Here is a 26150-nt window from a genome sequence, read left to right as displayed (position 1 = left end):
TGGGTGTCCTGGGTGGTGAGCCGATGGGCAGAGGTGCCCAAGGCCAGGGCGAGAGGAGAGGAGGGGGAGGGTGGGGACAGCCAGGGCAGCTGGGGCAGCCACCACGAGCCCCAGGGTAGTCCCAGAAGAGGAGGGGGACAGGCCCAGGGCAGGGGATGTGGGCAGGCCTGTGCATGACTCCAGAGGTCAGGGAGGACATGGCCTCTGAAGTCCCGGGTAACCCGTGCTGGGCTGTGGCCAGGAAGGGGTTGGGGAAGACTGGGCACAGCGGGCCAAGGAGGGAGGGGTGGGAGGAAGTGCACGGGGCGCCCCTGGAAGTTGCGGCTGCTGGAGACAGAAGGCAGGGGTTCCTCGGGGAAGGCAGGCGTGGGTGCAGGGCAGGTGTGGGTGCTTCTGCACACGTGGGCGTTTCCTGCTCTGAGACTGAGCCACCCAGACGCAGACACCCCAGTATCAAGGAGCACATCAGGCCCCAGGCCCTGTTCTCTAAAACCATCCTCCCCTGAAGGGCCCAGGGCTCCTCGGAAGAAGGGTTGACTGCAGGGCGGGGCAGGAAACGTGCAGGAAGAGCCTGCCATGTCCTTTCTGCTAGGAGGCCGCGGTGACGCAGAGGGCCTGCCCTGTGCCCCCGCCGATGGGAGCGGCCATCAGGACACAGACTGGCAGACAAGATAACACGCAGCGTCCGCGGCGAACGTGCTCAAGTTCACGGCTGCACTGTGGTTACACAAAACATCTGCATTCCAAGGAAACAGACCTTAAAGTCTTTAGGAGGAAAGGAGGGAGACAGAGAGGCAGAGAGACGGAGACAAAGAGAGAGAGACAGAGACAGAGAGACACAGAGACAGAGACAGAGACACAGAGACAGAGAGACACAGAGACAGAGATACAGAGAGACATGAAGACAGAGACACAGAGACAGAGACACAAAGACACAGAGACAGAGAGACAGAGACAGACAGAAAGATAGACAGAGATGGAGAGACACAGAAACACAGAGACAGAGAGACAGAGAGAGACACAAAGACAGTCAAAGAGGCAGAGAGACAGAGAACAAGAGATAGAGAGAGACAGAGACAGAGAGACAGAGAGACAGAGGCAGAGAGAGAGATAGACAGAAACACACAGAGACAGAGAGACAAGAGACAGACAGACAGACACAGGCAGAGAGACAGAGAGGCAGAGAGACAAAGACACAGAGGCAGAGAGACACGAACAGAGGCAGACAGAGAAAGAGACAGAGGTTCAGAGAAACAGAGAGAGGCTGAGAGGCGGAGAAGCAGGGGTCGAATGGCAAAGTGGACGTGTGCCCTGGGTGAGGGGGGTACAGATGCACCTTGTCAAATTCTTATTCTTGAAACTTATCTGTGGGTTTGAAATTATTTCCCCCAAAGCTAAACTTTTCTTTAAACGTTAAAGCAATACAATTTGTAAGCAACAACAAAAACAGATGACATGAAAACCACCACAAGTTAACAGAGAGGACCTCACAGGGCTCAGGTGTGGGTAGAAAGGTGCCCCAGAGGGTGTGGGGGACTTCGGGGGTGGTGGGGGAGGCTGAGGACTGCGTGTGTGCCCCTGGCTGAGGGCCAAGGGCGGGGCTGGGTGCCAGGCCTCCGGGGACACCTTGGTTAGGGTTAGGGTTAGGTTTAGGGCCAGGGATCCAAGGCTGGAAAGTTGCCCTTCAGGGACAGCAGGAGGGAGGCCCGGGTGCCCTGGGCAGGGTGGGCGCTGGGTGGAGCTAGGACGAGGCAGGTCACGGGGCTTTGTTCTCTCTGCAGGGCTGAACTCAGAGGGGCTTCCCCCTGACCTTCACCCTCACACACTCGGTCAAGGGGAAGCCAGGAGTGGGGTCCCAGAGGGGGACACAGTTCTCCCATGAATGTCCACCTGCTGGACCCCCTGTGTGGTCCTCAGGGGTTCACTGGGCCTCCACTGAGGGGCCCCAGGATCAGGGCTGGGCTTCACGCTCTCTCCCCAGCGGTGCCTCGCCCCTGACCTGTCCAGCCCTGTGTCCTTTTTGTTCCCCTGGCACCGGCTGTGCCTGGGCCCAGACCCACCTTTGCAGGCCGGTGCCTGACTCCAGCCATCCTTGGAAAGCTGAGCCCGGCGCTTGCCAGACCTCACCCACTCCTCCGGCTCCAGCTCTCACCAGACGGCCCTGGAGCCCAGGGTTCGAGCTGCCTCTGTGGCTCAGCCCCCATTCCACCCCGACGGGGTGCCCAGCCTTGGTTTACCCAGACGTACGATGAACATGGAGATGAGAGCGTCTGCCTCACTGGACCATCTGGTAGGCAGGGACCCGGCTGGCACCTCCTGCCTCCGTAAGCTCCTCGCCTACCATGCGCCCCAGAGTCAGCCCGACTCTCCCCCAGCCCCAGCAAGTCCTGGCTCGGCCCCCTGTACCACCCAGCTGCGGAATATCACACCAGGACCACCAAGCCTGCCTCTGCCCCAGGCCTGGAAGCTTCTCCCCAGACTCTCCCTGTGGCCGTCTCCTTCACACCCTTTAGTTCCGGCATGGTCACCTCCTCCGTGAAGCCCTCCATGAGTCCCCCAGCCATCTCTGTGACTTCTCCTGGTTATTTTCCAGAATGACCATGGGCTTGTTTTTTCATTTGTTCACTGTTCGTCTCTTCCCCTGGGAGGGAAACTCCACAAAGTCGGGGACCTGGAGTTATTTGCAGCTGTGTCAGCGCTGCTGGGGCAAGTGGCTAGCTTACACCCATGACGGGACCTGGGGACAGGGATAGGCGTCTGCATGGGGATTGTCTAACAGTCCCTACAGGACGCTGGGGCCACCATGTACACTGGGGTCCTCCGGCAGCCAGCGTCCCCCGTTGTGCGGGGCTGGTCGTGACCAACCAGGAAGCTCCCCGGATCCCCCTGTTTCTTCCGCCTCCTGCAAGCACCTCTGTCCCCTCGATAAGCACAGCCTGGCCTCAGGGCCTCCCCCTCTCCTGGCCCCGTCACCCCCACCTCCTCACCACCCCCTCCCATCTCCCTTTGCTCCCCGTCCTTGCCAGGCTGCTCTTGACTCCCTGTCCCCTCCTTGAGCCATCGGGAAGGCCTGGGTCCTTGCAGAGTCTCTGCAGCCGCCCCTCCAGCAGGCCGCCAAGAATCATCACGGCATCGGGCCGGGCAGTTTCCACAAGCTTCCTCCTCCTGATCCTCCCCTCCGCCCCCTCCACCAAGCCCCCAAAATCTTTCACTCACACCCCAAATCACCCGGGCCCCCCACCTCAAACCAGAGGCCACTGGGATAGAATCCAGCAGTTATCACCGCCCTCTCATGAAGTGTCCCACGCCCCCCAGAGCACATGTCCACAGCGAGGCCCTTCACGGCACTCAGGTTCGCTCCCTGCCTGCAGGTCCCAGCCAGCCCTGCTCTTGCTGTAGGTTGAGTTTCTCATGAGTGAAGGCCCCAGTCACTCTGATGCCACCAAATAGTGGAGACAAAACCAAGCTCTAAAGATTTTAAAAGAGAGAGAGAGGAGAAAAAAAAAAAAAAAGGAAGGCCAGGTGTGGTGACTCACGCCTTTAATCCCAGGACTTTGGGAGGCTGAGTGGGGGCCTGGAGCTCAGGAGTTTGGGACCAGCCTGGGCAACAAAGTGAGACCCCGTCTCTACAAAACAATATAAAAATTAACCGGGTGTGCTGGTGTATGTCTGTGGTCCCAGCTAGGGAGGCAGAGCTAGGCTGAGGCAAGAGAATCGCTTGAGCCCGGGAGGCGGAGGTTGCAGTTAGCCCAGATCACGCCACTGCACTCCAGCTTGGGTGACAGAGTGAGATTCTATCTCAAAAATTAAAGCTTTAAGAATTTAAAGAAAGAAAAAAAAAAAAGAAAGAAAGAAAGCCAGGCCGATGGCTCATGCCTGTAACCCCAGGATTTTGGAAGGCCAAGGCGGGTGGATTGAGGCCAGGAGTTTGAGACCAGCCTGGGCAACATAGCAAAACCCCATCTCTACGAAATTTTTTTTTAAGTGAAAAATAAAGTAAAAACTAAAAGCAAACAAGATAAATAGCCAAGCTCTCCGACTCAAGGCCTTTCGTGCCAACCGACGCCCATCTTGTTCGACCCAGCCTGTGTCTCTGCGTCTGCTGGAAAACTTCTGCCCTCGGCTGGCCCTGAACCCTGGGCTCCCCCAGTGCTGCCTCCCCAACCCCCGGCCTGTCCACTCTGCGAGGGGCAGTTCTCTGGTCACTGCCCTCTCCTGGCATCCCTCCGATCCACCTGGCCCCCTCGAAGGCTTCCCCGCCCCTTTCCTGTCTGTCTCTGTCTTCACTGAGAGCTTCTCTTCCTCACCCTCTTTACTCCTGGGCCAGATTCCCCAGCTCACCAGTGGCCACGGTCAGTGGAAGGAAAGGGACCAAGGGACCCCAGCTCACGTGCAGGGAGAGGGCACAGCCCCCAGCTTTGCTCCCCACAGCAAACCCCTCCAGCACCTGCGGGTGCCCACAGAGTGATTCACCAGGGAGGGGCGCTGCGGGATGTACTGTACTGAGGGATGTCCTTTCCCGCCCATGGTGCTAGCACACAGCGTCTCCTGCCCAGATCTCTCCCAGTTCAGCTGGGACTTCTACACGCACCTCCAGCCTGCTACACAGGTCCTAACCGCTGGCTTCTCCCCTCAAATCCAGAGCAAGACCCTGCACCACCCAGACATCTGCCTTGTGGCCTCTGCACCTGGAGTGTCCCTGTGTCCTGCCCGCCTGGCACAGACCTCCTCCTGGATGACCCCTCAGGGCTTTGCTGCTTGGCTCCATCCCCTGGAGTCTGATGCCCTCAGCTCGCTCCATCCCAGAATTCAAACTAACTCATCGCCTGACGCAGCCGCTTGCTGGTCCCCATGCTGCTCGCTGGACCCTGCACCAGATTTGGAGACAGGACAACCGAGGGGCCAGAGTCCGCCCTCCACACACCTCCCTTAGAGTTTCAGGAGGGAGTGGCACTGAGGGAAGAAATGATTCTGCATCTCATTCTTGGGTAGACTCTTAGCTCTTCAGAGGAAGGCTATGTTCCTATTTAACCTCCCATCCAGCAGGGCCCACAAGGTCCTCAAACATGCACGGACTGCTCAGGTGCAGTGGTTCTTGCTTGCACTCCCAGCATGGGAGTACATGGGAGGCTGAGACAGGAGGATAGTTGGAGCCCAGGAGCTCAAGACCAGCCTGGGAAATATGGCAAGACCCCGTCTGTACACACAAAATTTTTTTTAATTAGCTGGGCATGGTGGTATGTACCTGTGATCCCAGTTACTTGGGAGGCTGAGGCGGGAGGATCACTTGAGCCAAGGAGGTAGAGGCTGCAGTGAGCCTTGGTTGCACCACTGCACGTCAGTCTGGGCAACAGAGCAAGACCCTGTCACACACACACACACAAACACACACACACACACACACACACACACACACACAAATATGCCCGGACTGCCTGAGGGGTGGCTGGGCCCCTGCTCGGGACACCTCCCCCCTTGCCCATGCCTGCCAGTCCAGGCTGAGTGGAGGGAAGGGCTGGAGGCAGGGGCTTGGCCAGGGAGGGAAGAAGTGAGAAGGGGGTGGACCACATGGACTGGGCACGCTCTGGGATGGTTTTTACTTTTGTTTCTTTGTTAAAATGTTGAGTGATTTGCACATCAACGTGGAGGGTGTACGGAGGAGAGGCTCGGGGGACGGGGAGGAAGGTGGATGGGCCACAAGATAGCGTCTGGGGAGGAGGAGCTGAGTGAGAGAGCAAGAGTCTGCCTTCTCCACGATGGTGATGTGGGCAGGAGAGAGGGCTGGACGGCCACAGGAGGACACCCCACACCCTGGCTTCCCTGTCCTCTGTGATTCGGGAGGTGAGGGCGCACATCTGCTGAGAGAGCCTCCCAGAGCATCGTGAGCATCCTGGAGTGTGGCCTATTCCTCAGCCTGGGTTCCCGGAGAACAGGGCAGGGTTCCCCCACACTGTGGCCTGCTTGCGGGACGCACCACCAGAGCGACTGTCCTGCTGCCCTGCTGCTGCCGTGATGTCGAGCTCCCGCATTCTGGAAGTCCGAGATCCCGGGGTGGACAGGGCTGGTTCTCCCGAGGCCTCTCCCACTGCTGGGGGTCCCGGTGCCCCTTGGTGTGACTGTCCTGTGGATGCCTCAGCCTCATCTCTGCTGTCTTCTCATGGGGAGTTCCCCACCATGGGTGTCCATGTCCACATTTCCTCTTTTTGTGAAACGGAGTCTCGCTCTGTCGCCCAGGCTAAAGTGCAGTGGCACGATCTCGGCTCACTGTAACCTCCGCCTCCCAGGTTCATGCCATTCTCCTGTCTCAGCCTCCTGAGTAGCTGGGATTACAGGCGCCCACCACCACACCCGGCTAATTTTTTTTTTTTTTTTTTTCTTTTTTGGTATTTTTAGTAGAGATGGGATTTCACTGTGTTAGCCAGGATGGTCTTGTCTCCTGACCTCGTGATCTGCCCGCCTCGGCCTCCCAAAGTGCTGGGATTACAGGCGTGAGACGCTGCGCCCGGCCCACATTTCCTCTTTTTGTAAGGAAACCAGTCACACTGGATGAGTGGCCACCCTCCTCCACCATGACCTCATCCAGCTAATGGCACCTGCAGCCACTCTGCTTCCAAACACGGTCATGCTCCGAGGGACTGGGCTGGGGTAGGGTTAGAACTTCACCATATGAACGTTGTGGGGGGCATGATTCAGCCCCAACAGGGTTGGGTAGGCAGAGGGGAGGAGGGTACACTCTCCAAGCCCCGGGGCAGGCCGATCATCACCCCAACCTTCAGCTCCAGGGCCTATGGGCCTCCCGCTCTGGCCACGTGGCTTTGTAGACCTGGGGCTGAGCGTGGTTTTGTGCTTTGTGTCTCCCTCTTGAAATTCTTAAGGTTTTTTTGTTTTTGTTTTTGTTTTGTTTTGTTTCAGATGGAGTCTAGATCTGTCGCCCAGGCTGAAGGGCAGTGGCACGATCTTGGCTCACTGCAAACTCCGCCTCCCAGGTTCAAGCAATTCTCCTACCTCAGCTTCCCGAGTAGCTGGGATTACAGGCGTGTGCCACCACGCCTGGCTAATTTTTGTATTTTTAGTAGAGACGGGATTTCACCATGTTGGCCAGGCTGGTGTCAAACTCCTGACCTCAAGTGATCCACCTGCCTCGGGCTCCCAAAGTGCTGGGATTACAGGCATGAGCCACCGCGCCCGGTCAAAATTCTTAATTTTGAACCACAGGGTCCTGCATTCTTATTTTGCTCTAGCTCCAAAAGTGAGGCAGCCAGTCCAGCCTTCGGGCAGTAGAGGGCGGGATGGGGTGGACCCCAGTCTCCATCTGCCTGTTCTCTTCCTGGCAAGGTTCCTGAAGCTCCCAGAGAAGAGTTTGGGGCTGCCCTTCTGCAGGCCAGGGGAGGGAACACAAGGGCAGATGGACATGGGCATTGCAACTGCTGACACGGCGTTTGGATGGGTGGGTGAGCAGGGTGGCTGCAACCTGGAGGCGAGATCCTACTGCCCCGAGGGGAGCCGTTTCAGGATGGCCTCAGGATGGAGGCTGCATAGTGAGAACTGCAGGGCTGTGCCATGTGCTGCTCTGCAAAGGGGGTTTGGGGGCCCTTAGGGACCCCCAGGGAGGAGGCACAGGGAAGATACAAGCATGACCTATTCATCTCCACAGCGCTGGGCCTGGCCTGGTTCTAGCCCTGCCCATCATCTGGGCCACGGATCCCTCTGGTGCCTCCACTCGTGAGGCTCTGAGTAAGCCTCTGCCGGTCTTTGTGGTGTTTGGTGGGTGGGGGACTCGCTGCCTCCCACGGAGGCGGCTCCTGGTTCGGCCCCAGCCTGATGGGCCAACACTCTCCGCCCTGGGCCTTCCCGACCCCTGGCCTCTCTCCAGCCTCTCTTTGCCTCGGGAACCCCTGCAAATCCTTGCCGGTTGGATTTCCCAGGCCCAGCCGCTGGCCAGGGCTCCCTTCTCCCCTTCTCCTGGGCTGAGGTTTCCAACAGGGAAGCCTTCACCTCCTCCGGGGCTGCCCCACTTCGGCCCAGCTTAAGTCCTCCCCTGCCTCAGCTTTTGGGGTCTGGCCCCCGCAGTCATGCCTCCTCCTGACCCTGGAGCCGCTGTGTGGCCACTCACAGAAGCTGAGGGCAGTGAGGGCTGGAAACAGCCTCCATCCCTCCCCTCGGCCCTGCCTGTGCCTCTCGGGAGGGTCCCTGAGGCACCCCCATTAGAGCCTGGGGACACGAACCACTCGATGGTCAACTCCAGCGCCCAGAGCATGGAGAGCAGGGGCAGCGGGGGGACGAGGCAGCTGCCCAACAGCTCGGCATCAGCCAGGGAGCCCAAGACAGAGCAAGGCACCTGACGGGTAGGATGCAGGGGCGTCCCGGGCACAGCCCCTAAAGCCACCTGGAACCCACAGCCATTTGGGGTGCTCAAGGCAATGACCCCAGGCTTTGAGAAAAGGTTCCACCAAGTTCCATGAGCACCTGTAGGAGAGTCGGCCTCTGGGGAGATTTCACCCAAAGAAGCTACAACACTCACATGGTGCTTATGGGATCACAGACCTGCTTGTCCCTGATGCTGCAGGAGAACCAGCCACTCACAGCTGAACCTGGTGGCCAGAGCTACTAGCGGGGACCAGGGGCAGCATGCCCCGCGCCCTCCCAGCCTTGACGAGCTGCCTGAGGCCATCTCGGCCCTTTGCACCCCGTCTCCGTTCCCCAGGCCCCTGTAACTTGCTTAACGCTTCCTGAGAGGTGGTTTGGTTTTTTGGGTTTTTTTTTTCTTCCTCTCCTCTTGTAGCAACAGATTAAAAAACAACAACACCCGACCCAAGCCAAGATAGGTTCCAAACCTCAACCTGCCGCCGGAAGGGGGAAGTGAAACCCGGCGGGGGGTGGGGGCTCCGAGGCCGCCCCAGAAAGCCCTGAAAGCCACAGCACGTACACCCACTCCAGGAATCTGCCAGCACCCTGTGGGGTCCAGACTACAGGCCGATGGCAGAGGCTTCGAGTGACCCAGGCGCCGAGGAGCGGGAAGAGTTGCTGGGGTAAGGGCCTGTGGCGACACCCAGCGCCCTGTGCCGTGTCCACGGGTGCATAGTCCTTGAGCTGCATGGATGGTGGAGAACGGGGGTGCCTGATGGGGAATCTGGGCTTCTCAATGAGAGAATGTGGATGTCCAATGGGGAAGCTGGGGACCCACAGACAGGTGTCAGGAAGTCTTGCTGGGACCCCCGTCTCACAACAAGGGTGGAGGCCTCTTCTGCCTGCCTCTGTGCCCTGAACTCACTAGGGGAGGCGCGTGGGATCCTAAGCCCATGGTGGATGCCTGAAGCGGGGAGACCCCAAGACGTGGCCTGGACTGCTGGGGAGGAGCTGGGGACTGTGGGCCCTGTTAGCTTGGGAAGAAGCGAGGTGGGGGCTGGGGAGCAGCTGCTCTGGGAGGGGTGGCACTGGCCTGGGCCCAGCCACCTGCCCACAGGACTATCTGAGAGGGGTTATCCTGCCTTGAGGGTCTGGAGGCTGCCAAGCTTGGGGTCCAGCAGGCCTCAAGGCAGGACACCCAAAGCTGCCTCCGACTTGCTGTAAAGGACAAGGCCCAGGATTCTGACAGGTGCCTGTGCTGGGTGCCGGCCACCGTGTGTTGGTTGGGATGGGGACATGAGGGGGCATGGCAGAGGTTGTGTGTGGGACTACCAAGGCCAGAGCTGGGCAGAAAAACCCCGCAGCCAAAGGCCTCCTAGTGGGCAGCTGTACTCTGTGGTACCAATGGGCATCCAGCCCTGTGCTGGGGCGGGTGGAGAGGGCTAGGGGCCTGGTAACTGGGCTCCGTGGCAGGGGGGAGCTGCCGGCCAGCAGGCATCCAGGCATCGCAGCTAAGCCTCGCCAGGGGAACCTGAGTTGCCCCCGGTGCAGGTCCCAGAAGAGATGGGGGGGCTCAGGGCGTGGGGTGCGGGGACAGGCAGGGCTTTGAGGGGCAGAGGGGCGACATGCTAATGGTCAGGGGATGGCCCGTGCTGGGGATAGAGGCCAGCCTAGGAGCAGGCCAGCGGGGGCTGTGGCCTGGTGTGCGGAAGGGAAGGTGCTGGGGCCCAGGTCACAGAAAGGGCGTGACGCCCGGAGTCACACAGGATGAACATGAGAGGAGGCCCAGGGTGATGCTCACACACCCCAAAACTGCAGCCAGGGCTGCTACCAGGCTCTGCCTGGGTGCTGTCGGCAGAGGGTCCCTGTCTAATCGACCCAGGGCGGTGCAGGACCACCTCCCTGCCTTCATGCAAAGTGGGTCCTGGCCCCAGCTCCTGTGCTGTGTTGGCAGTTGCAGTCACTGCCCTGTGTCTGTGTCCTTGGTGGCTGTCACATTGCCGTGGGCCTGGTGTGTGTGAAGGGTCTGCATCTCGGACTTCTTGCTGCCAAATCCCACTGGGGCACAGGTGCGGGGGCTGCTGAAGGGACGCTGCGTGCCGTGAGTGGAGTGGAGGCTAAGCAGAGGCCGCGGCTGGCTGGGGGCTGGGTCGGGATGTCCGTGCCTGTCCCCAGGGAGAAGTGGGAGGATGCCCTGCCCAGGCCGTGCACAGGGAGACAGGCTGCTGGGCGCACAACAGCTGTGTCGGCTCCAAAACGGCCCCTCCTGTCAGCTCCGCCCCCAGCCCTGGACGAGGTGCTGCTCCTGGTCACCTCATGCCCATAGAAGGGCAGGACTTGAGCCTCTGGGCTAGGGCACCCCCGCCTTCCTCCTTGGCCTCATCCTTGGCCACCCCCTCCCAGCTGTCTCAAATGCCTTGATCCCCGGGGCCAGGCAGGGTGGGGGGTTGGGCGGCCATGGCCAAGGCACAGATGATCCTGGGGCATCTTGGTGCAGATCCCGGGAGGCCAGGGCTGCACCTGTGCCGGGGCTGTCAGGAGCTCCAGCTGGAGAACGATGGTTCTCCTGGGCTCTGCAGAGCCTGGACTCCCTCCTTGGACATCCCTGGCCCCTCCAAATTGCATGGGGTGGGGAGCCAAACCTGACCTTTCAGAATGAAACTGAGAGCCCATGCGGGGTAGGCTTCTCATTTCAAAAGGTGATTAAGGGAACTGGGGAGTTTCCTGTCTAGGATGGGACAGAAGGTCCCTCTGCACCCAAACAGGGATGTGTGGCCTGGGGGGCCCCCCGTGGGAGTCCCCAGGAAGGCCCAGGCTGGGCGGGTTCGGCTGAGGCTGGAGAAAAGCAGATGAGACATCCCCCCACGCGTCTCACAGGGCACCAGGGACGCCAGGCTGTGACGGTCTCAGGACATGCCCCCCACACGAGGCCCAGGGCAGGCCAAGCCCCTCCAGCCGGACAAGTGGGTCCAGCCCCTCAGACTGTCCCATGATGTGGCCCCTCCCCTCAGACTGCCTGGGATGGGGCCAAATTCCTCAGAACCACCCCTCCATGATGTGGCCTTTCAGATGCCCCCAGGACAGGACTGTCCTCTCCCACCGGGCCTCAGGCCAGAGCAGGTCCCCTGACCCTGGGCGGGATCCGGGCTCCACTTCGGCTGCCAGCCAGGCTGGACTTCAGTTCCTCCACTCGGGGGCACTCCTGTCTCGCCCGGTTGTCCAGCTGACAGTCACTAGCTTGTCCTTGTCCCTTGGGGGCAGGGACGAGGATTTCACAGAGCTCCCTTGTGGCTCTGGGGGGACTCCCTGGTGACGCTAGGGGGACGCCTGCCCTCCATAGCCCCCAAGAGCAAGACTCCCCACCCTGAGAAACTACCCAGCCTTGGGGGCCTTGAGGCGATGAGGACGGGGCAGTCCCGGCCCACAGCTAGGGAGGGTCAGGACACCCTCTCAGACCTTGGGTTCAACATATCCAAATGTTGGAACCCAGTTCTGCAGGGGTGCACCCTCCCTGGGGTCACACTGCGTATGTGGCTGCAGTGCCTGTCCTTGGCCCAGCTGCCCTGGGGCTCCCATCCCATGCCCACACCTAGAAGGCAAGTCTGCCTGCCCGCATGCCATCCCACAGACACCCTGGCGGCTCTCTCAGTCTGCCCCTGTGCAACCCAGGCCCCCACCAGGAAGACCCTGCCCCCAGTCTGTTCCCCATGCATGACCAGGCCGTGTCTCCCACGCAAAGAACCATTCACCAGCTACAGGCAAAGACCATGGCTCTGGGTAGCCAGGCCAGGCCCTCCTGGCCTGGCTGAACTCACTTCCCATCCCACTGGCTTTCCCAGCTCTTCCCAGTTTTGGAAGGTGTCAGAGCCCTGGCACGTGCCCCTCCTAGCATCACCCAATCACCCTGCCCCTCTGCAGACCTTCAAAGGCTTGCCCAGCCCGCAGTGGGAGGCTGCTGCCTGGGGCTCTGGCAGGACCTGCCATGGACAGCTCCAGTCCTGCAGCCCCACCTGGCCCATCAGAGCCTCCCTCGCTTCTCCATGTGCTGAGCTGAGTTGGGAAGGGGAAGGATGACCTGAGGGACCTCTCTGGCAGGGACCCTTCTGGACTCTGTCCCTGGAGAGCCTCAGAGCTCTAGATTCTGCAGGAGGACGGGGCTGAACTCACCTGGAGGCCCCAGGCAGCCCCTGGGAAGCCTTCATCTGAGCAGCAGAAACCCACGGGATGGAGCCCCCCAGGCAGCCAGGCCCTTGGGGAGCCCTCCCGCCCACCTTCCCTCCGAGTAAGGGCCGGGCACCACCCGGAGGATGCACAATGCTCCAAGCTGGGGTAGGCGGCCCTGAGAGCCCCTAGCAGTGCCCATGGCTGCTCAGGAAAGAGGGCAGAGCTGGGGACAGTGGGGGAAGCCACCTCAGCCCCAGCCCTGGCCCCACAGGGGCTGCTGAGGGAGGTTGGGATTGAGGTCTAAGCCCTGGGGCTCCCTCCCTACACCTTCCTGTGGTCAAGACCTGATGTCTGGACCCGGGATCCCTGGGGAGGTCCCCTTCCTCCTGCCCTGGGCAAGGGGTCTCAGGCACCTGGAAGTTTCCCAGGGACGCAGAAGGATGTCTTCTTCCTCTTGGGCTGGCAGGCGCTGCTGTCCGCTGACACCCAGCTGGGCTGTTTGCACAAATGGGAGCATCACAGGCCCCACCCCCGCTGATTCTAGAAGCCAGAATCCTTCCTTTCCCCGCCCCCTTCCTGGTTGCCTTGTGTCTCCTAAAACAATCCTGTAGCCACAGAAGGGCAGTGCCAGGAGGGTCTGGGGGCCAGGTGGTCCAGCTGGGACAGGCCCTGGCAGGTGGCACCTTGGGGTGGCAGGATGGTGGGCCTCCCCTCCACTACCCTACAGGCCAGCCTGCTCAGTTCCCTGAGAAGGTGCCAGACGGATGGGTGAGCCCTAGAGAAGAGGAGGGTGTCGGCAGTGGAAACAGCCAAGTGGTCTCCCGCTCTGAGTCCTCAGGCTGGTGAGGGGTGGGGGTGTGAGCTCTGCCTTGTAGTCCCAGCCCCTGAGATCCCACTGCTGGGGGAGAAGGAGGGGGATGGGCTGCAAGGCCCCAGGGCTGGTCTTGCATGAGCTGCTATAGGCCTAGGAGTGCTTTCTGGGTGAGTGAGCCCTACCCCTCTGAGGCCTCAGTTTCCCCATCTGCACACTCAGAATGTAGCTACTCAGACCAAACACTCGCTCCATGCCAGTCTTTGCCAAGTTATTTATTCATATATTTATTTATTTATTTGAGACAGAGTCTCGCTCTGTTGCCCAGGCTGGAGTGCAGTGGCACTATCTCAGCTCACTGGAAACTCCGCCTCACAGGTTCAAGCAATTCTCCCACCTCAGTCTCCCGAGTAGCTGGGATGACAGGCACCTGCCACTGCCCCCCGCTAATTTTTGTATTTTTAGTAGAGACAAGGGTTTCACCATGTTGGCCAGGCTGGTCTCGAACTCCTGACCTCAGGTGATCCACCCGCCTCAGCCTCCCAAAGTCCTGGGATTACAAGCATGAGCCACCGCGCCCCACTTTTGCCAAGCTTTTTAAACCAAGCCTCTTGTTTCATCCCCCAGAGCTGTGAGGCAGGTCCCTGGAGCTTCCCATTTCACAGATGGAAACCGAGGCTCACCGGGGCCAAGTGCGTTGTCCAAAGGCTGCTCCCTGCCTGGGGAGGGGCCAGAGTCCTTGCCCCCGTGGGATTCGGGTGCTGAGGGCCCACAAGACCTGCGGGCACCAGCAGGGAGCAGGACCGGGCTGCCCTTCCCGGAGACTCTCTGACCCCACATCACACACCAGCCACTGGACTCAAAGGCTCCCGAGAGCGCCCGAGCACTGCTCATGGCCAAAGCTCAGCATGCAACCAAAGGGACCTCCCGGAAAAGCAGAACTGGGACTGCGCGTTGCTGCACCAACAAGGTCCTCCACTTCCCTCTAGCCCAGCCCCACCCAAATCCCAGCCCTCAGCATCTTTTTGGGGGGCCACTAAAGACCTTCTGGGAGATGGCAACCCAGGACCACAAGGCAATCGGAGAAGGCTTTCCGCATGCGCCGAGGCAGACAGAACCAGGCCCTGGCTGTGGACGAGGATGTATTGATACTTAGAAGAGAGGGAGGCGAGCGGGTTGGAGGGGCTCGGCCAGGGGGCAGCTCAGCAGGGTGCCTCCCCCAGGGTTAGACTGTCTCCAGCCAGCCCAGCCCCCACCCCATCCCCAACATCTAGGGACCTGCAAAGAGGTTCGAGGGGCTGTATGGGGGTGGGGTTGATAGGAGATTAGGGGGTTGAGAAAGTCAGGCCTCCTAGCCGTGTACACCCAGCACAGCCCCGCCAGTGCCAGACACAGGCAGATAAGGGAGGAGAGAGATGTTGAGCAGGGGTGGAGGGAGGAAAGCCCCTGGCCCTTTCTTGGGGCCAGGCAAGTCCTATCCAGACTCCGTCTGCTAACTGCCTCCAAGCTGCTTGTGCTCTGTCAGGGAAGGGAGTTTGTGGCAAGGAGGGCCTTTGAGTCACCTGTATCCCCCGGCAGGAGGGGGCAGGCACTCTGGCCCCTGACCGTGAAGCCTAGAGCAGGGCCGCTCTGTGCAGGGCATTCAACAGCATGAAGGGTTCTAGCATCCCTCCTGGGTTCCTAGTTTCCCCGGGAGCAGGGGTGCAGATGCAGGGGCCTCTACACACACCGCACGCTTGGGGAGAGTGGCTGAGGTGTCCAGGAGGCCCTGTCCACTGGGGCAGGGGGTGGGTTCTATACCCAGTGCCCTTCCCAGAGCCCCCGATCTCCAGCTGCCCGTGGGCTGCAGATGAGGGTTCAAAGTTGCACATGGGTCACTGCCCTGCTCTACCCCTGGCAGGTGGGACCTCACCTATTGCTCCTTTCTGCTCCAGAGAAGAGCACGTCCCCCTCATCTCAGAGGTGCCTGTGCTCCTCCTTCCTGGGTGGAAATTATACTTTTGACAGTTTGGTTTCTGAGGCAAGGCTGACTCCTCCTCTTCTCCAGGGTACCTCTCCTCAGAAAAGCAATGGGACTTGGGATGGAAGGATCTAGCCAATTCATTCCAGATGAATCTAGAAACAATCCTTTAGCCTTTCTCCTAGACTCAGTCCCAACCAATATCTGAGCTTCATCATCACCACCCAGCACCCAACATTTACCACCTAGCCCCCAGCGCCCAGCTCCCAGCACCCAGCACCCACCACCCACCACCCTGGACCCTACCCATGGCTCTGGCCCATTCTCCTGCTGTCAGCAGTGCTTGCTTGGACAGAGGGCCACACTGAACAGATGCCTGCTCCAAGCATTTGGAGGCTGCCTCCTTTTTAAATCAGAGACATTTATCTACTAGGGATCACTTGGGAGCCACTGAGGCCACCACCCTGTCTTCCCCTGTCCCCATCGGCTTGTTCAAAGCACCTTGCACTGGGATGCTGCTCTGTGAACACATATTTGCAGGTATGTGTCAGGAATGATGAGAATGTGTCAATAAGAAGACAGATCCCTACCCCTGTAGCCCCTGCTTAGGCTCTATCAAGGTGCTCAGCCTCCTGGGCCATGGTGGTCTGCTTTGTTCTTGGGCCATGAGCTTATGAACCATGTCTTAGTCACATAAGACAGGAAAAATAAAGATTAGAAAAGAATCAATTATGGAGAACAGTATGAACGCATGAAAAGATGAATGAAGAGTGATAGGAAGTAGGAACAAATGGATGGATGGATGGATGGATGGATGGATGGATGGATGGATAATTGAATGATGGATGGATGGATAATTGAATGATGGATGGATGGATGGATGGATGAGTGGATGGATGGAGGGATGAGTGGATGGATAGGTGCATGGATAGATGGACAGGTGAATGAATGGATGGGCAGATGGATGGGGTGGATGGATGAATGGGTGGATGGACTCATGTATAAATAGAATATAACTCATGTATAAATAAAAAGAATTATTTAGTAATTGATTAATGGATGAACAAATGAGCAGATGAACAAAAATAGATTGATGGACAGAAGAACATATGTGTATATGGATGTTTGGAGGAAAGGACGAATGGATGGGTGGATAGATAAATGCAAATGTGATATTTAGAATATTTAACAAAGCATGTGGTACAAATATTAATCTATGAGAATGGGTGCTGATTATATTCATACATTGAACTGTGTTGTACCTGTGTATACTGGCTGATCATCAGCCCAATAGCTAAGTGAGCAGATATGCCAAAACAAAAGATGAGTGGATTTATGGATGAATGGATGATGGACGAATGGGTGTATAGATGGGTGAATGAATGTATTGGTGGAAGGACACATGAAATGGAAGTACGGATGGGTGGATGAGTGGATGGCTGGAATATGGACATGTAAATGATTGGAAAGATTAAGAGAAGGATGTCAGGAGAGGTAGACATATGGATGGATATGGGTAATAGATAGATGAATAGAATAGATGGATATATGGGCAGATATAACAAGAGATGAGTAGAAAGATAAATGGATAGATAATGAATCAATAGACAACTGAATCCATGCTAGGTGAACGATTAGAAAGACAGATGTGTGAGCAGACACTACTAAATCAGTAATTTTGCACTGTCTTCCTGGAACACGTTCTCCCATTTCTCTCATCTCTTTTTAAATAAGAAAAGAATTACTTCTTTCCATGAGGCTTTCATATATAAAAATCCAAGGAAATAATTACTTATTTCCATGAGGCTATCATACATAAATTATCAATCCCCTCAGAACTCCATATGCCTTTACCTTGATTTATATTTTCTGTCATATTTTCCATCATCCTGACCTTTATTTATTTATTTATGTGTTTGTTCCAAATGAAGCATGATCCTCACTGAGAGTAGGGACTTTGTTAGTGCTGAATTCCCAGCACCTTCAAAGTGTCTGAGTTCAGTACAAATTTATTGAATAAATATATGGAAGGATGGAGAGATAGATGGATGGATGGATGGATGGATGGATGGATGGATGGATGGATGGCTGGACGGACGGATGGACGGACGGACAGATGGATGGATAGATGGATGGATAAATATATGGATAGATGGACTCATATACAAATTTGTAAATGGAGAAATTAATGGATAGATGTTTGGTTGGTTGAGTGAATAGGTGGGTGGAAAATAATAAGTAACATTGATTATGGGCAGACTATGTTCCAGTAACTGTTGTAAGTGTTAAATCATTTAGATGACTTAATAGACAAACTGATGGGCACACATGTGTACAGAAGGGTAAACACACATGTGTGTGTATAATTGAAAATGGGATTCGCTAGGCGAGAAGATAGATGGGCATATGGATGGATAGTCAGAAAGATGTATGAATGGATGTATGGATGGTATAGGGAAATAGAATATTTGGACAGATAAATGAAAATAAGAAAAGAAGAACATTTGGATATAGAAAGATACATTAAAGAAGGATAAATAGCTCACTGTTTGGCTGGCTGGACAAATGGACATACAAATGGATGAGTGAACATGTAGATAATAGTAATTAGCATGTAATGAGTGGTTAAGTTCCAAATGGATAGATGGCTTGCTAAATGCTTCTAAGTGTTTTCTACATATTTAGACATTTAGATAAATGGATGGATGGCTAAATGGATGGCTTACTGAATGCATATGTGAAGTGTTTTCTATGTACTAAGACATTTAGGTAAATGAATGGAAGGATCGATGGATGGATGTCAGATACTTGTTCAATGAATAGATGTATAGAGGGGGTGGACATGGTTATATGGATGGATGCCTGAAAGGGTTAAATAGAAAGATATATTATGTTTATATAGATAATTGGATGAATAGATACATTGGAAATTGATGATTGATAAATGATACATGAAAAGACAGGCATTCATATAGAAGGATGGATGGGTAGATGGATAGGTGAATGGATGGATGGATGAATAATGGATAGATAAATAGATGAGTGGTTGGATGGACGGATGAATGGATGGGTAAATGAATGGATGAAATGCGATCATCGACTAAATGCGTCGTCGATCGTCGATCGATCGTCGATCGATCGTCGATCGTCCATCGTCGATGTCAATGAATAAATAAATAAATGCGTCGATCGTCGTCGTCAGCATCGATACGTCGATAAATGCGCTTCGTCGATCATCGTCGATCGATCGACCGATCGATCGATCGATCGATCGATCGATCGATGTCACTTCGTCGTCGATGTCAATATCGATCGTCGATCATCGATCGATACGATCAGCCGATCGATCGATCGAATCGATCATCGTCGATGTCATCGTCGATCGGTAAAATCGTCAGTCGATCGATAAATCAGATCCGATCGTCATCGATCCATCGATCGATAAATCATCAATCGTCGATCATCCCATCGATCGATCTCATAATCAATGGAGAGACGGACAGAGAGATGGATGAATGAGTGGGTGGATGGATGAGCACACACATAACAGTGGAGTTGACATCAAATACTCTCCCATATTGTCCCTCACAAGACATGTCCTAGTTGTAAAACCTTGAGTCTTGGCCACTACATATAAGTATCTGTTCTTGTCACTTTCCATCTATCAGCATTTCTGACAGATGATCATTCCCTAGTGACAGGGAAGTCCTGCCATTCCAAGGTAGCTCTTTTCCCTGTGGGAATATTCTTCCTTCTTTTGAACTAAAATACGCCTTGGCCACATTTCATTCCTGGCTCTCTGTGGCTGGGACTCCCTCCAGAAGTCAAAACAGGAGGCAAGGAGGAAACAGGCAGGTTGAGGTACAAATGAAGCACAAGCTCACTGCGCCCCCACCCCAGGTAGTCTCACCTCACCTGGGTGATCTGGCCTCCCTGAGTGATCTCACTTTCTCTGTGTGGTCTCACCTACCCCTGGTAATCCCACCTCCCCTGAGTGATTTAACTTTCCCTAGGTGATCTCACCTCCCCTGAGTGATCTCACCTCCCCTGGGTGACCTCACCTCCCCTAGGTAATCTTGCCTTCCTTGGTAATATAGACTTCTCTTGGTGACCTCCCTTCCCCTGCGTGATCTCACCTCTCCCAGGTGATCTCACCTTCCCAGGGTGACCTTTCCTCCCCTAGGTAATCTTGCCTCCCCTGGGTGATCTCACCTCCCCTGGGTGATCTCTCCTTCCCTAGGTGACCTCACCTCCCCAAGGTAATCTGGCCTCCCCTGGGTGACCTCCCCTCCCCTGGGTGATCTCACCTCTCCAAGGTAATCTGGCCTCCCCTGGGTGATCTTGCCTCCCCTGGGTGACCTCCCCTCCCCTGGGTGATCTTACTAAATGTTTGTCCAACCTGAGGTCCAACCCTGGCCACCATCCCTCCTGCTTACTCCAGAATCCTGTGGTCTCTGCAGCTCTGTGGACGCTGGGTATGTGGGGTCAACACCGTGGTCTCTAGTGTCCATTCCCTGCTCCTCCTGGGTTGTGCCGGGAGAGGGGAGATGCTGTGGGCTCCTCTCTCCAGGACTGGCCGAGACCCATCCTGGTGCGTGCATAGGGAGTGGGGACGGACTTCCTGACCCCCGCAGTCTCCATGGGCTAACCCACCACCTGAGTCACCACAGCCCGAGCTATGGACCCATGTGGAATTTTCCGACTGTCGCCGCCACCCCCGGGCGCGCTGCCCTCAGCGGTGATTCACTCGCTCGCAGTGAATCTGTTCACAGCCTCACCCTTGCTTCCCTCAGTGTTCCCAAGGTGCTACGCAGCCCCAACTGCCTGGCCCGGCCAGAGTCATGATAGCTGGGGAAACAAGAGGGGGCTGCTCTCCGTGGATGTGGGGATGGGGAGTGGCATGGGCGGGTGGCTGCGCATGCACAGATGGTGGCCCGGGACAGTAACCCGGTGGCCAGCGGCCGGCAGACCCGGCTCTGGTTCTGGCTGTGCCAGGCCCTGGCTCTGTGACCTTGGAGGCCAGTGCTGCTGGCTGGACCTTGGTTTCTCCATCCGGGACATGGGTACAGTGGTGGTTCTGAGTGTCAGCAAGCTGGGCAAGCCACCGGATGTGAGACTGCCGTCGTGGAGCTGACCCTCGGTGAGCCCTGAACACGAGTCCTGACCCTCCCCTCTCCGGGCCACCCGTCCCTCCCCTCGCCCGGCCACTAGCCCCGAATGTTCTCCAGTGAGTCACAGTAGCCAAGCCCAACCAGAGGAACAGAGGGCTGGGCTGCTCCTCCCTGGGCCAGGGCCAGAGGACGGGGGCAAGGGGGGCCTGGCTGGCGAGGGCACCAGGGCGACTTTGTGCCCACTGGCCACCTCTTGGGACCATGGTGTCCCAATACCAAACCGAAGACGCCACGTTGGTGGCATCTCTGCTTCTCGGGGCATCTCTGCAGTCTGGTCAGTTAGGGGGGCACCAGGAAAGGCAGCAGCCTCCCCATTTGGGGACCAGAGAAGGTTCCTGGGGTGCCAAGCCTTCTCCAGAGGTGACAACGAGAGCAGAGGCCGGGAATGAACAAAGGGAAAGTGGAGAACCAGGAGCGGGGGAGAGGGGAGGAGGGGAGAGGAAGGGAGGGGAGGGGAAGGGAGGGGGGAGGGAAGGAGGGAGGGAGACAGAGATAGGGACAGAGACACCAGAGGGAAAGGAGAGAGGAGAGAGGGGCTGAGTGCGAGACGGGGAAGGAGGGGACGGGACAAAGAGGAACCAGCGAAGGGTCCAGGCCTGCGGTGATGGTGAGGGAGGTGGCAGGTTGAGTGGGGGCTGGACCAGAATGGCCGACGAAGAAGAAGAACAGAGGAGGGCCCGGGCAGGGCCTGGCAGAGGGCATAAGGCACTCTGAGGTGGGAGGCAGCGATGGGCAGAATAGGCCCCAGTGCCTGGGCAGGGGCACCACGGAGGGCTAGGGGAGACCGAGAGGTGGGCAGCGGCTGCCAAGGTGGCCCGAGGGGAGAGGCGGAGGGAGGAAAGGAAAGAGGAAGGGAGGGAGGGAGGGAAGGAGGCAGCCACGCTGCCCATCAGCGGGCCACAGAGATCTGGCTGAGCCCCACTCTGCTGGGCTGGGAGGGTTTTCGCTCTGACATTTTTACTCTTCTCGGGAGGAGGAGGTGGAGGTGGAAGAGATGGAGGCGGGAGGAGAAGGGGGCTGGGGGAAACAAAAGGGAAGCAGCTGCTGGGCGTCCTGAAGTAAGAGAGGGGAACGGGAGACCCACAGTCAGGGAGACCCACAGGGATGGGGACACAGGGACCAGTCTGCCCACAGGGAGCCGGCCCGCAGACTCCTGTGCCAGGGGCCAGAGGGGCCAAGACACACAGGCAGAGGGTCACAGGGACGAGCAGACCACCAGACAGAGAGAAGGGACAGGGGAGGGGTGAGAGCCAGTGAGACACCGAGGGCCAGGGCAGAGCGCAAAGGAAGCGCAGGAGCGAGAGGGGCAGGGAGAGGCAGGAAAGCCAAGGACAGCCAGGCATAGCGGGCAGGGGTGCGGGAGGAGGGCAGCAGAGAGGAGGACCAGCAGGACAGGAGACTTCGAAGATGCTGCTGTATCCCTGGGGCTGGGGTCAGGCCAGGTCGCCGCCTGAGCAGAGGCTGCAGCATGGGCAGTCCTGAACTGAGGAGGAACTCTAGCAGACAGGGCCTGGATACCCTCTTGAGGTAGGTCCCTCCTGCCCGGGCTGGGCATGGAGGGCAGGGCAGGGTAGGATGCCAGTGCTGGGCTGCCACATGCACTGGGCCAGGCCCCCGGGCATGGGGCCACTGGGCCTCCCCCAGCTTCAGTGGGCTCCACTGCCCCAAGAGTGGGCAGGGAGAAGGTGCCAGGCTGGCTGCGTGTCCACGTGTGAGTGTGGAGGCTGCTTGAGGCCTCTCCTCCTCCCAGCTCCTGGCAGCCGCCCACGCATCCTCCTCCCCTGTCCCACCTGCACTGCCGGCTGCACTGTCGCTCGCTCGCACCTCTCCCCGAGCCCCAGGCTTCTGCTCAACTCTGAGCCCCCAGGATGAAGGGCCCATCCTCTGAGTGGCCTCTGGAGCCTCCCGTGGGGTCCTTCAGACCCTGGGCACGCTCCTGCCACCCTCACTTCACAGATCATGAAACGACTTTGGGCTGAGCTCACCCGCCTTGGCCGCATCACACCAACCCTGAGTGGGAGGCTCCTCAGGGCCAGGGAGGGTACCTGGGCCTTGTCTACCTGCAGGCATTGGGCCAGTGTGGTGCCCTCTCCCCGCCTGTTTCTTCCTCTGTAAAGTAGTGGTGTGACCCCTTATGGGGTCAAGCAGGAGAGCAGAGTTTGGAGGGCCCAAGGCTCCTCAGGACCCAGCCTGGGCAGTCAGAGGTATCCCTCTGTGTCTTCAGCCACTCTGAGCCACCTGTAGTGCCCTTCCTCCTCCTCAACCCTTTCAGGTTTTTAAGCCAAGTTGAAACACCACCACCTCCTTGAAGGCTGCCTTGCTTCTTCCTAACCTGGAGGGCTGCCCTGCTCTGACTCCCTTTGATGGCATAGAGCATGCTGGCCGGACCTCAAGCTCCTGGGAGGCAGAGCTGGCATCAGTCAGCCTGCCACTGCCCACCCAGGCCAGGCACTCCATGCTGAGACTCTGAGAGAGCAGAGAGCCAGGGATGCCCATGGGGGTGGGCTCAGCAGGGTCTGAGGAGTTGAGGGCAGCCCGGCTCACCCCTCCTCCCCAGCTCCCACTTATTGAGTCCATGCAGATGCAGAGAGATAGCTCTGATCCGGTCCTCACCTACAGGGTCTCCGGCTGCCATCCCAGTTCAGGACCAGCACCAGGATCTGCAGTGGGCCCCTGGCTGGGCACACCTCATCCCAGCCTCCCCCTACCCCTGCCCCCCGATGAGCCTCCTCTTCTTGGGCTTCCAGGCTCTGCTGGTCGGACCTCCCCTCCCTGCCCAACGGGGATTGTGTTTCCCCAGGGAATGCTGCTGTCCCCCAGGAGCTCTGTGGCCTGGGATTTGAGGAGTGCCTGGGGTCAACCCCCCAGACTCACCAGTGCTACTTAACAAATGGGCCCAAGAGAAGGAAGCGCAGCCCCCGGGGGAGCAGCAGAGTCCCTGCCTGTCTGTGCAGGGGCTCACCCCCTTGTCACCAGGGGCTTGGCCATGAGCACCCGTCCAGCAGGCCCAGCACAAACTGCAGCCCCAGGTGAGCAAGCAGCACTCCGGGTGCACTGACGCCGCATGGGCCCAGGCTCCGGGCCAGTCCCTGTGGACCTGGGGGGGACACAGCGGGGAGGGGACCTCATTAGAGGTGGTCAGGCAGTGGGATGGTGGCATAAGGACCCGTCCCTTTGAACTCCCTGGGAACTCGCCCTGACGGGGGCCAGGCAGAGGGCAGCAAGAGTCCCTTGTCCAGCTATGGGGGACAATCATGGTGAGCTACATGAAGCAAGGCTCACACGTGTGCAGTAACACACACCCCCTCCAGGACACAGACCCAGAGACCACTGCACCGCACCCACCCACCACACGCACACTCGCAAGCATACACGCACACACATGCACACACACACACTACCACCCAGGACAGTGCTGCACTCACCACCACTGCCATGATCACTTCTCTGCAGTCTCCAATAGCTCAAACCTCCCCAGTCTCAGCCCTCCAGGCCCGGCAGGCTGCCCCCTACCCACTCCCTATTGGATAAAGGAGCGAGCCAGGCCCAGAGAAGCTGTGGGTGAAGAGACTTGCCCAAGGCCACTCAGCAGGGCATGGTAAGCCCAGGTCCCCAGGTCCCTCCTCCACCCACATCACCCCACCCCTTCAACGGGGATCCCCTGGGTGTCCCGCCATGCCGGGTGCAGGGCTGGGAGAGGCATTGCAGTCAGGGTGCTGTGTCCTCAGTGATGAGCCCTGAAGGGCCATGCTAGGTGCCAGCAGCCGCCAGAGAGCAAATTCAATGCAGTTTACGTTCATTAAAAATGGTGCTCTGGGCCAGTGGGAAAACGTGTCCCCCCTGCCCCATCCTCCCCTGCCCCGTTGTCCCCCACCCCTGCCCCGGCGATTCTCCTTGTCTACACCCGGTGTGAGCCCAGGGGCTCTGCATGTAGCCGCACAATACCATTTTCTCCAGGTCTGGCTGTTCCCAGCCTCTGCCAGCATGCGGCTTCTGGCTGGCAGGGTCGGGCCCTGGGCTGACCTCCCCCCAATGCCTCCCTGCCAAGTCTGCCCTTCCAGGCACCTGAGAGTCTGCCCTGTGCCTCCTCCCTGCCCCTGGGCAACTCGGAGCTCTCCCAGGGCCAGCTCGGGCAAGGCCAGTGTTAGGGATGGTCAGGGGACCTAAAGAGGACCTCAGCCCACTTAACTCCAGAGGTCACCCAGACTCAGCCACTGGCCTGGTCCTGCCACCTGTGGGGTCCTGGCTTGGGAGAGGGCACCAGGCCGGCTGTGAGTGCCTTGTAGCCTGGCCTGGAGTGAAGAGGGGGGCTGGGGATCAGCCTGGCAGACATCCTTATCAACCACTGAGGTCCCCAGAGCCCTGTGCCCACCTCAGCCATGGCTCTTTGGGTGGTGTGAGCCCCTCCAGTCCCTCATCTCCGGCACACATCTGCCCACAGATGTGGCAGCCACCCCGTGCTTGGCTCTCCCCAGGCCTCTAAGGCCCTCAGGCAGAGACCCGCCCTGAGTAGCCTGGTCCAGGGACCTCTGGGGCTCCTGATGTGGCCAGTGGGGCAGGAATGGGCTGGCAGCCTGCTGGGCTGGCCCTGAGGGGGCTGGGGGAAGCCAGGCCTCCAACCACAGTGTCCAAAAGGGCGTGGCTGCCTTGGGCCCATCCAGGCCCGAGATCCTGAGGGTGGGGTAGCCCCCGCCCTGGCAGGGCTGGAAGTCCGTCTTCGGACAGAGCCCGTCCTGCCCAGAAGCCCAGCCAAGCCAGCAACAGGGGTGCAGGGACCGAGTGGCCCAGCCCCCTGGGCAGGGTGTCAGGGCCGGAGCCCAGAGGACTGCGGTTCAGGCTTCAGTCCCAGCCGGCGAACCAGAGCTGGGCAGAGCGGCCAGCAAGCGGCAGCCAGGGTGCCCTGGGCACTCGACCCCCAGATACCCCTGCTGGAGCCGTAAAGGGGAGGCACCCTGAGCTCGGAGGGAGCATGGCCCCAGGGACTGAGCATCCGGCTCAGAGCGGCTCCGCAGAGGTTGGTAGCCTGGGGTTGACCACAGAGGTCTCTGGAGGGCAGACACGAGCCGCTGCAGGTGGGAGCTTGTAGGAGAGAAGGGTGCCCCCTGGATGGGGTGGGGACCATCGGAGAGAAGGGTGAGGGTCTCTAACCCCAGCCCCAGGCTCCAAGTGGGCTGAGACCCATGGCCGTGAGGGTTGGCTACTGCCCATGACGGACTAGGGAGGTCTTGGTGAGAGCCGAGGTGGTGCTTGTGGAGGTGAGATTGGGCACCAGGCCTGGCCAGGGATGCTGGGAGGGGGCAACACTGTGTCTGGGGCTGTGAGGGTCTCTCAACGAGAACAAGCCCTACCTGGGGAGAAGTGAACAAAGAAAAGAAAGAAAGAGCGAAGGCATGAGAAAGACATGAGAGAAAGGGAGGGAAAAATGTGGAAAGGGAGGGCAAGAGCAGGGGCTGCCTTGAAGGAGGGGGAGGCGAGCAGAAGTGGGTGCAGGGTGGCAGCAGGAGGGGAAGGGCAGAGGGAGGGGCTGAGTTGCGAATGGAAGCTGCGTGAGGGTCCCGGGCACTGCCCTGTGCAGCCGACCCCAGGCGTGAAAGGAGGGGTCTCTCCCACATGGGCCCCACCTAGCAGGTGCCTGGGGCAGGAGGCTGCAGAGCCACTGTCTCATGCAGCTCCTTGGTGCTGCAAAGACGGGAGGTGG

General features: G+C 58.4%; 1 protein-coding gene across 3 annotated transcripts in view; it reads left to right on the top strand.

The window, feature by feature from the left end:
- The first annotated feature begins 8802 nt into the window (after positions 1–8802).
- The window catches only part of LSP1 (lymphocyte specific protein 1), a 39963-nt gene continuing 22615 nt past the window's right edge, over positions 8803–26150 (top strand). The window contains 1 exon segment of one of the 3 annotated variants that reach the window (NM_001169066.2): positions 8803–9029. In NM_001169066.2, coding sequence (NP_001162537.2) covers positions 8977–9029 — 53 coding nt within the window. In that variant the 5' untranslated portion in view covers positions 8803–8976. 3 annotated transcript variants of the gene reach the window in all.

The sequence above is a fragment of the Papio anubis genome, chromosome 12 (genome assembly GCF_008728515.1).
Source record: "Papio anubis isolate 15944 chromosome 12, Panubis1.0, whole genome shotgun sequence".
Lineage (NCBI taxonomy): Eukaryota > Metazoa > Chordata > Mammalia > Primates > Cercopithecidae > Papio > Papio anubis.
This window is presented reverse-complemented; position numbering and strand designations above follow the sequence as displayed.